Below are 10,866 nucleotides of genomic sequence, written 5' to 3'. Positions count from 1 at the left end.
TTCTGCATCTTTAATGCCTCAGAACCCATAAAATGAGACTCCAGGCCAAATGGTGAGGGTTCCCGCCAGATGAAGGGGAGAAGAGTTATTTACTCTTTTTTCACCTTCTAGATACATACACATAGCGCAAACTGAAGGAGGAACTTTGAGGTTTGCCGGAAACAGTCAAGAGCTCAGAAGCTTGAAAGATCAGGGTTCAAATCTTGAGTCTACTACTTACCATATAATGTCCTCTGTAAAACGGACACAACCCTACCAAACTCAAAAGGTTGTGAGAACAATATGCTATATCATTTAAAATCAGCCGTGACAGAAAGAGTGTCAGTCACACCCCTTCTAATCATAACAGGGAGAGGAAGACCAAAAGACAGACTGAGGGCAAAGACTGTCTTCTTTGGTTTTTAGCTCCAGAATTTACCGTCAGAGCATAGGACTTATTTATTTATTCATTTCTACTCCACCTGGCTCCGCAGATGGATTTAAGATGGTAGCCACATCCTCACAGTAATATTAGAGTACTCTCCTTCAACCGGGGGGAAATGTTATGAGGTTAATATCCACAGTGGTGTGGGGCTAGGCATAAATTCCACAGACGTCATACATATGGCCATCAAATCTCCCGGATTCAAGAATCTGGTCCGTTTGTTTCACCACGCAGCCAACTGGGTGTCACTGTGGGTACTATGCACACTGTTATGAGGAGATCCGTGGGCTGGCTCTCGGTTCGCCAACAGTTTATCTTCTACAGCAGCGAGAGCACTTAAACCCCAGACTGCACAGTCAGGTAGCCTTAAGCAAACCCCTGGTCCGAGCCGGGGCGGTACCTATGACGCGCGGGAAGCTGGGAGTTGTAGTTTTCAAACGGCTTCCGGGGGCGGGGTCGGAGGGCTGGGACTCCCAGACTACATGGGTAGGTGGGTCGTCGCGGCGTTTCCGGTCGCAGGCGGGCTCTGGAGAAGGAGGGGCGCGGTGGGCGGTGCGCGCGAGGCCATCTGGGAAACGGGGCGGTACTGGCTGTGCGCGCGCAGCCGGCCGGCAGTGGCGGCGGAGATGGAGGAGGGCGGTCGGGACAAGGCTCCGCTGCTGCCCCAGCAGGCCCCAGCGACGTCCCCCGGCGGCGCGGACGAGAAGTCGAGTGGGAAGGAGCGGAGGGATGCCGGGGACAAAGACAAAGAGCAGGAGCTGGTGAGGCGCGGCCCCGGGAGCCGGCGGAGGAGGCCGCGGGCTGAGTCACGGCGGTTCCGCAGGCCTCGAGCTCGACTCCCAACGACCCCGCCGGGCCCGGGTGGGGGCGGCTGGGGCAACCCTCGGGGCGCCCGGCACCCCACCACCCTGCCCCTCATCCTCCATTCTGCACTGTCATCTCCGCCGTCCCCACCAGCCCTCACCACCGCCTGGTGAGGTGGGCCCGGGCGGGTCATTGTCACCCCCATTTTTTAGACCGGCATTCAAGCAGAGCCTGGCCCAGAAGCCAGGCTGCCTTCCCCGCAGGGCTTCCCGTTCCCGCTCTATTTCCTTGTCCATCTGGGCCGTCCTGAGGAGGCAGGCTCACTCTCCACCTGCCCCAGGGTGGACGGGAGGAGGATGTGTTTGGGATTCCTTCTCTTGATGAGCTGCTTCTTCCAACCCGTCAGTCTGAGGAGGACAAACAACTTCAGGATGAACTGGAGATGCTCGTGGAACGACTAGGGGTGAGTCGTGGTGTTAACATGAACGGGTGCATATTTTGGGTCTTTCCCATTTGTTTGCTTTATGCCATTTGGGGGCAACAACTCCTACGTGAGGTATAGGGAAAGATGGGACTGTATTTTAGGATCAGTGTTATGACCATGTTGTGAGGGAGGAGAGTAACAAAGGATATTTGAAAGATTTTGTAGCTTTTTCTCTTGGGAGAAGCAATTCCTTGGTTTTTGTGCCAGGCAGTGTGCAGGGAGTTTGGGGAATCACAGACGAATAAGACAGAGTTACTTTCCTAGGGGAGTTGTTAGTTAAACACCTGTGTGTTATCACTTGAGGGATATGACTCCTTTTTGTCTGAGCTGTAACATCCTCTGATCAGGAGAAGGACACATCCCTGTACCGACCAGCCTTGGAGGAACTTCGGAGGCAGATTCGTTCTTCTACAACTTCCATGACTTCAGTGCCCAAGCCTCTCAAATTTCTGCGTCCACACTATGGCAAACTGAAGGAAATCTATGAGAACATGGCCCCTGGGGAGAATAAGGTAAAAGTATTTCAGAAGCTGGTGGAGGCCTAGTTCGTCTAGACCGTGGAGCTCATGGTGAATTAGAGGAAGCTGATAGTCTTGAGATCTGAACTAGTTGAATAGAGCTCATCACAGTCAAAATACTCACATGAGAGCTGACAGGAGGATCGCCTTCTCAGAAGACATGTTTCTGTCATTTATGATGACCTTGGGATTTCAGTATTGTGATCTGTTATTAATTTACTGTGAACTTTAATTTTTCTCTTTCCTCATATCCCGTGTACATTCATTTGTTTTATCTCTAAAATATACTCCCAGTTCAATAAGTTCTCTGCCTGTTAGTACAGCCCTAATGCAGGACATCTTCAGTTCTCACCTAGATTACTGCAGCAGACCCTAACTGGCCTTCTTCTTTTTGTCCTTGACCCCCTCCCTGCATAGTTTGTCTCTCATACAGCAGCCATAGTGATCTTTCTAGATGGTGCATCTTTTCTGCTTAAAATGTTTTAATAGGGGCCGACCCCGTGGCTGAGTGGTTAAGTTTGCGCGCTCCACTGTGGCAGCCCAGGGTTTCGCCATTCGGATCCTGGGTGCTGACATGGCACCGCTCATCAGGCCATGCTGAGGCGGTGTCCCACATGCCACAACTAAAAACACACAACTATGCACTGCGGGGCTTTGGGGCGAAAAAGGAAAAATAAAATCTTAAAAAAAAAAGTTTTAATAGTTTATTGTTGTGATTAGAATAAAATTCATAGTCTCTATTTTTCTCCACTCTCCCTTTCTTACCACTCTTTAGCCATTTTGGTTGAAAAGGGAGATAGCAACACTAATGTTAGGGTTATTGTGAGGCTTAGTTTAGATAACATGTTTAAATTTCTAGAACAGAGGCTGATATATGGTTAACGCTTAATTTTGGGAATAGTGACAGTGATCTTGATTCTATAGTGTAACACTCCTCTTACCCTGGATTTGACTTCAAAAGACTTATTTCCTTCTAGCGTTTTGCTGCTGACATCATCTCTGTTTTGGCCATGACTATGAGTGGGGAGCGTGAGTGCCTCAAGTATCGACTAGTGGGCTCCCAGGAGGAATTGGCATCATGGGGTCACGAGTATGTCAGGTAAGACTTTTTCTTCTTGGGAATATGATGGGGGTTCTGAGGCATACTTTTGAGTTCTATCTTGGAGTACTCTCTCTCTCGGAGTATTGGTGTATTGAGTTTCCCAGACCCTGAATTCCTTGACTCAGGGAAGTGCTTCCTATGAAGCTGTGCTCCCCTAATGGTCTGGGCCTATCCGCAGGCATCTGGCAGGAGAAGTGGCTAAGGAGTGGCAGGAGCTGGATGATGCAGAGAAGGCACAGCGGGAGCCACTACTGACGCTGGTAAAGGAGATTGTCCCCTACAACATGGCCCACAATGCAGAGCATGAGGCCTGTGACCTGCTCATGGAAATTGAGCAGGTAGATATGCTGGAGAAAGACATTGACGAGAATGCATATGCAAAAGTCTGCCTGTATCTCACCAGGTGAGTGAGCATGCTAGGGAATAGTGTCAGGCTTGTCTTCCCCAGCACTTCTCTCTCAATTGTGCCTCCTCTGTTCTCCTTGAGCATCTGTTTCACAAGTAGCATCAAACTGTTGTTAATTTGGTGATGTTTCTGAGCTTCTTGAGGACAGAGACTTCTTGTCTCCTTAGTAGTCCAGCATCTAGCATAATGCTTGGTATATAGTAGGCATTCACTATTTAATTTGGGTAAGTGAATTAAATGGGGTAAATGGACATCTGGAACTTTCTGATTCCTTTATTATTTTTACTTTTGTAGTTGTGTGAATTATGTGCCTGAGCCTGAGAACTCTGCCCTACTGCGTTGTGCCTTGGGTGTGTTCCGAAAGTTCAGTCGCTTCCCTGAAGCTCTGAGATTGGCATTGATGCTCAATGACATGGAGCTGGTAGAAGACATCTTCACCTCTTGCAAGGATGTGTATGTAGGGAAGAAGTTGGAAGAGGAAGAGCTAAGTTCATGGATGGGGCATTTGCATGACGAGCCAAGACTTGTAGTTTCTGCTTAGGTCTTGAGGGGCTTTTCTGTGCCCTTCGTGGCTAGGGGTTGAGCAGATGTGATGGCTCTCTCCCACAGGGTAGTACAGAAGCAGATGGCTTTTATGCTAGGCCGCCATGGGGTGTTTCTGGAGCTGAGTGAGGATGTGGAGGAATATGAGGACCTGACAGAGATCATGTCCAATGTGCAGCTCAACAGCAACTTCTTGGCGTTAGCTCGGGAGGTGAGACTCTGCCCTTTTCCATCGAGGCTTTTTTGGTTGTGATTCTCCCTGGTAATACACCTTGCTGACTGTACCTCTGACTAGACTCTCCTTGGTTAGAATTGCCATCCAGTGGGGTAGCAGAAGGGACTCTAGGGAAGGACTAGGGGAGCAATTGTGACCCTCTGACTTCTCTTCAGCTGGACATCATGGAGCCCAAGGTGCCTGATGACATCTATAAAACCCATCTAGAGAACAACAGTGAGTAGCCATCTCCCTGTGTGTGGGGACTGGAAGATGGTTGATTATGCCCCTTGTATTGGGAATGATAGCTTGGCCCAACGTGCTTATCCTGTAGAGCTCAGAATTCCCACATACCTTTTCTCCAGCTCACTGTTGGGGGCATAGATAGGGGATCCTAAAGGGCCAACTCGGAACCAGAAACCAGCTGCTGTGCTGTGTTGCTTTCCTTCCCTGCTCTAAAGTTTCCTTTCCTTTTCTCTCCCTCTTGTGCAGGGTTTGGGGGCAGTGGCTCTCAAGTGGACTCTGCTCGCATGAACCTGGCCTCTTCTTTTGTGAATGGCTTCGTGAATGCGGCCTTTGGCCAGGACAAGCTGCTGACTGATGATGGCAACAAATGGCTTTACAAGAACAAAGACCATGGTATACTTCCATTCTTACTTTATGTTGCTTTGGTCACTCTTGTTGTCCTCCTAGGTTCATATGTTACCTGACAAGGGATCCCCAAGGCAATTCCTTAGAGAGCTCTTTGTAACAGTTTTCTCAGGATAGGGCCACTTTAAGACTGATACATTTTTCCTTGGTATAGGAATGTTGAGTGCAGCTGCATCCCTTGGCATGATTCTGCTATGGGACGTGGATGGTGGTCTCACCCAGATTGACAAGTACCTGTACTCCTCTGAGGACTACATTAAGGTTGGTCTGAGCACAGCCCATTAATGGGGACAGCCCCGTCTTATGTTCTGGGGCATGTGGGGCTTCCCTTTCACTGGTAAGATCTACTCGATTTTTAACTCTAGATAAGGTGGTTGCTGCACCGCGGCCCATGTTGCATCCTTTGTGATGAGGAAGGTAGAGTAGCCTGAGTGAAGACTCTCTTTGCATTTTGCAGTCAGGAGCCCTCCTGGCCTGTGGCATCGTGAACTCTGGGGTCCGGAATGAGTGTGACCCTGCTCTGGCACTGCTCTCAGACTATGTTCTCCACAACAGCAACACTATGAGACTTGGTTCCATCTTTGGGTGAGGCTTCTTGCTTCTTCTGACAGTGCTCAGCCTGTAAGCTCTGGGAAAACAGGAGCTGGACCCTCTTCGCCTTTGTATTACCAAGGACTCCCACCTTGCCTGTTGAGTATTTGGCTCTTGGTGGTGTCTGTTGAAACGATAATGAATAACCAATCCTCTTCTTGTTCCTTCCTTGTCCTGTCCTCGGATGTGTGTTGGGGACTGCCTCTCCCTGACTTTTGCAGGCTAGGCCTGGCCTATGCCGGCTCCAATCGCGAAGATGTTCTAACATTGCTGCTGCCTGTGATGGGAGATTCAAAGTCCAGTATGGAGGTGAGTAGAGCTGTTAGTCATTTAGGGGAGGTAGAGAAGGTGCTCTGAGTCCTACCACTTTCTGTGATAAACAGCGAAAAAAGAAGTGTGTGTGTGAGAGAGGAGGGGAGGTGTATCACTTCACTAAAATCTCTTGGAACTGGGATTCTGAGCCTCAGGTGTTGTTGAGGCTAACGAGTTAACATTTTGGGGGCTGGCCCTGTGGCTGAATGGTTAAGTTTGTGCACTCTGCTTTGGCGGACCAGGGTTCGCTGGTTTGGATCCTGGGTGCAGACCTATGCATGGCTCATCAAGCCATGCTGAGGTGGCTTCCCACATAGCAGAGCTAGAATGATCTGCAACTAGAATATACCACTATGTACTGGGGCTTTGGGGAGAAAAAAAAAAGAGGAAGATTGGCAACAGATGTTGGCTCAGAGCCAATCTTCCTCACCCAAAAATAAATAAATAAAGCATAGGGAAAAAAAAAAGAGTTAACGTTTTGATATTGAGTTCCAGCCCTTGGGATCCATGAGGAAGTACCAGACTAGAGTGGAGAGTAACTTAAGCCAGGTTGGGGTGGGTGATTCTCACTCAATGTTTTAGTCATCGGCCAATCTTAAATTTTCTCACTTGTGCAAGTTGCTTCAGTGATGGATGAATACAGTATGGTGGCTAGTGTAGATTTTAGTCAGAAAGACTTCAGTTCAAATCCTGCCACCTCTGCTTACAAGCAATGTGATCTTGGACCTGTGACTCAATCTCTTTAGGCTTCATTTTTCTCATCAGTAAAAGAAGAATAACAGCAGGACCTGTTTCTTGGGGTTCTCGTGTGAATTGAATGTTAATAGCATGCAAAGCAGTTGGCATAGTGGCTGACGTGCAGTAAGCGTTTAGTGAATGCCTGCTGCCATTGTTATTTTGACCTCCCATCAGAAAGGGACTATTACCTAGTCACAATTGACTATAGGAGTTGACTATCTTGAGTCAGGACAGGTAAACAACTTTTAATAACTTACTTTGTGTAATAATGATTTTCCTATTTTTAGGTGGCAGGTGTGACAGCTCTAGCCTGTGGAATGATAGCAGTGGGATCCTGCAATGGAGATGTCACTTCTACTATCCTTCAGACCATCATGGAGAAGTCAGAGACTGAGCTCAAGGACACTTATGCCCGTTGGCTTCCTCTTGGACTGGGCCTCAACCACCTGGGTGAGGGGTTGTCTGTCTGTTTGGGCAAAAGGCTGACAGTGACTGGATACAACAAGGAAGGTTTGTGGGTCAGGCTGTGCTGGATGGCAGCAAGTGTCCTCTGACCCCTTGAATCTGTCCCCTAGGGAAGGGAGAAGCCATTGAGGCAATCCTGGCCGCGCTGGAGGTTGTGTCAGAGCCATTCCGCAGTTTTGCCAACACACTGGTGGATGTGTGTGCCTATGCAGGTCTGTCTTGGTGCTTCCCCAGTGACTCCTCACTTCTCTCTTGGGTGATGTTTCAGATTGTTTCTCCTTTCTCAGTTCTGATCTGCTTTAGATTCTTTAGCTTCTCTTCCTGGAGTCAGCTTTTCCTTGGTGCCTTCTCATTTCCACCCTCTCTGCCCCTTACTACCTTGCCACAGGCTCCGGGAATGTACTGAAGGTGCAACAACTGCTCCACATTTGCAGTGAGCACTTTGATTCCAAGGAGAAGGAGGAAGACAAAGACAAGAAGGAGAAGAAGGACAAGGACAAGAAGGAAGCCCCTGCTGACATGGGAGCACATCAGGTTCTGTGGGCAGTTGGGCACTCTCTGAGCGAGGCTCTGAGAAAAGATAAGCATGAGGGGAGCAGGGGAGCTGGGTGTGGGTTTGTTTTAGAGCCCCTCTGGGTATTGCTGTGTGTGAAATAGCCTGAGACTGGGTTCCGTACACAAGGGGTAAGGGTATGCCCCCCAGAGCCGCTTTTTCTTCTTAGATGGGAACTTGAGTCAAGGGTGAATTTTTGTCCCTGAGCTTACTGGGTTCTGCTGCCTCTTCAATTCCAGGGAGTGGCTGTGCTGGGGATTGCCCTGATTGCTATGGGGGAGGAGATTGGTGCAGAGATGGCACTGCGAACCTTTGGCCACCTGGTGAGTATTGCATGGAGAAGGTTGGAATATGCTGGTTTTGATGCCTGGGATTCCCCAGAGGAGACTTTCCTGATGGGTTTTCTCAGTGGAGAAATGATCTTTCTGCTGTGCTTTTTCTACAAAATTTGATTAAACCGTCTTTTATCCATCAGTCTGTTCCTGTATCTGAGCTTGTTTTCCCTGCTCTCTGTGATAGCCTTGTTATTTTCTGTTATCACCAGCTGAGATACGGGGAGCCTACGCTCCGAAGGGCTGTGCCTTTAGCACTGGCTTTAATTTCTGTTTCCAATCCACGACTCAACATCCTGGATACTCTAAGCAAATTCTCTCATGATGCTGACCCGGAAGTTTCCTATAACTCCATCTTTGCCATGGGCATGGTGGGCAGTGGTGAGTATTGGTCAGAAAAAGATTCTAAGCAGCTTGGGGGAGGGTTCGAGGCCCCCTTTTCAAGCCTCTGTAATGCTTAACACTTCCAGGGACCAATAATGCCCGTCTGGCTGCGATGCTGCGCCAGTTAGCCCAGTATCATGCCAAGGACCCCAACAACCTCTTCATGGTGCGCTTGGCACAGGTAAAGAGTAGAACTCTTCTCCTTAGAGTGTGCCAAGGGAAGTGTCTGTGGTGATGCTAGGGAGACATGTGACATGAAGGGGACCTGGAGTTTGGCTTGGAGGGAGGATGTAAGTGAGTTGAGGGATTTCTGTGTGCCTGGGTTCGTTGATGTCTCCTCAGATGTGACTCCCAACCTGCACTTCTCTCTGTATTTTTCAGGGCCTGACACATTTAGGGAAGGGCACACTCACCCTCTGCCCCTACCACAGTGACCGGCAGCTTATGAGTCAAGTGGCCGTGGCTGGGCTGCTCACTGTGCTTGTCTCTTTTCTGGATGTCCGCAACAGTGAGTTCATGTCAGGAATCTTAGATGGTGGCACATAGTGCCTTGTCTCCACCCCCACCAGGGCCACCTTGGTAATTTAGGAGCAAGACTGAGGTAGCTCTGTACCACCCTGGGTTCCTGAGGTTCTTTGGGCCTGTGGTGGGCCTCATGAAACTTTCATCTCCCACACTTGTGATCTGGCCCAAAGAGATTTTCTTTTGAGGATGAAGAACTAAGCCCAGTTTCTATTTCTGAGGGCCTGGGGAGAAGTGATTATCGAGTCTAGGGGCCATGGGCAGAATAAGGTGGGGGCATCTCTGGCTTGTAGTAGGGTCTATGAGGGGAGGAGTGTGGGTTCAGCCATGACTGAGGGCTTAAAGAGTCAGGGCTGGAGTAGGGTCCCAAGGTTCAGGCCAGACTTGCCTTGATGCCTCTAACTATGTTTGTCCTGTGTTCTTCCCTCAGTCATCCTCGGCAAATCGCACTATGTACTGTATGGGCTGGTGGCTGCCATGCAGCCCCGAATGCTGGTGACATTCGACGAGGAGCTGCGGCCATTGCCAGTGTCTGTCCGTGTGGGCCAGGTGAGAGGTTGAGCCGGAGGGAAGGGCTCAGGCTGTACAGTCGTATGCTGTATAACAATGTTTCGGTCAACGACGGACCGCGTATACAACAATGGTCCCGTAAGATTAGTACTGAGAGCCTAGGTGTGTAGTAGACTATACCGTCTAGGTTTGTATAAGTGATGTTTGCATCTTGTTTATCTGTGATGCTTGCACAGCAATGAAATGGCATAACGACGTGTTTCTTAGAATGTGTCCCTGTCGTTATGTGATGGGTGACTTTAGAACTTGGAGAATGCACATATACCTGTCTCTTGGAAACTGGTATGGGCACTGGGTTGCTGTGACATTACCATATGGAGTCGCTTCATCTCAATTTTCTTACCCTACAGGCAGTGGATGTGGTGGGCCAGGCCGGAAAGCCTAAGACCATCACAGGGTTCCAGACACACACAACCCCAGTGTTGTTGGCCCACGGGGAGCGGGCAGAATTGGCCACTGAGGAGTTTCTTCCTGTCACCCCCATTTTAGAAGGTTTTGTTATCCTTCGGAAGAACCCCAACTATGACCTCTGAGTGGCCACCAGGGGCTCTGAGCTGCGGCTGTTGTCAGTGGGCCATGCTTCTTGCTGTCAGGGGTGGACACTGCTCCAGACTTTTGAGGGAATCGTTACCTCTTGTTCTTTTGTTACCAAGCGAGATGACTTTGTTGAATAAAGACCTTTATCCTCGAGGTCCTTCTGTGTCTGTTTTCTGGGGTACCATGGCTGGAGGCCAGACTAGGGTGAGGAGTGGATGTGAGAGGGCATTGTTTTTAGCAACTTGGAGCCGAGGCCAGCAGAGGGGCTGCCTGAATGGGAAGAACTAAGACCCTTTCCCTTTTCTCCTCCTTCCTAATCTTAAAACAGTGGTTCATCTTTTGGGACACGAATGCTTGAGAAGCTGATAAATATAATGGATCTGCTTTCTAGGAGATGCACATACACAAATTTTTATACAAACTCTTAGAAATAACTTTCCAAGGTGGATCCCATACACCCCCCACCCCCACCCCCCATGCATACTTACCTCAAGCCCATCGTTCCCTGGCTTTGGACTGACGCTCCCTGCTCTAAGAGGCAGCAGAGTTAGCCCCACTCATTCCAACTTGACTCTTGGGCCGCTGAATGAAAGGGATATCCTCATCTCCTATGACCCTCTTGTCCTTCAAGGGAGGTTGCTATTTGAGAGATGTGATCATGTTAACATCTACTTCTGGACTGTCCTTGCAGAAACTGGGTGCAAGGAAGCTTGACC

The 10,866-nt window shown here is 49.3% G+C and overlaps 1 protein-coding gene across 1 annotated transcript; it reads left to right on the top strand.

Moving 5' to 3' along the window:
• Window positions 1-1,018: 1,018 nt before the first annotated feature.
• Window positions 1,019-10,303, top strand: PSMD2 (proteasome 26S subunit ubiquitin receptor, non-ATPase 2). Its single transcript, XM_046659129.1, has 21 exons — window positions 1,019-1,185; window positions 1,635-1,691; window positions 2,060-2,224; window positions 3,208-3,329; window positions 3,511-3,735; window positions 4,033-4,191; window positions 4,348-4,492; window positions 4,672-4,732; window positions 4,988-5,134; window positions 5,301-5,407; window positions 5,604-5,731; window positions 5,959-6,046; window positions 7,075-7,237; window positions 7,363-7,464; window positions 7,641-7,786; window positions 8,045-8,128; window positions 8,350-8,518; window positions 8,608-8,702; window positions 8,903-9,029; window positions 9,474-9,592; window positions 9,964-10,303. Exons 1-21 carry the CDS (start codon window positions 1,051-1,053, stop codon window positions 10,144-10,146), a joined length of 2,727 nt encoding a protein of 908 aa, XP_046515085.1. The 5' UTR covers window positions 1,019-1,050; the 3' UTR covers window positions 10,147-10,303.
• The last annotated feature ends 563 nt before the right edge of the window (window positions 10,304-10,866 follow it).

Source organism: Equus quagga, chromosome 4 (assembly GCF_021613505.1).
Source record: "Equus quagga isolate Etosha38 chromosome 4, UCLA_HA_Equagga_1.0, whole genome shotgun sequence".
Classification (NCBI taxonomy): Eukaryota; Metazoa; Chordata; class Mammalia; order Perissodactyla; family Equidae; genus Equus; species Equus quagga.
Note: the sequence above shows the minus strand (reverse complement) of the source record. Positions and strands in the feature narration are given on the sequence as shown.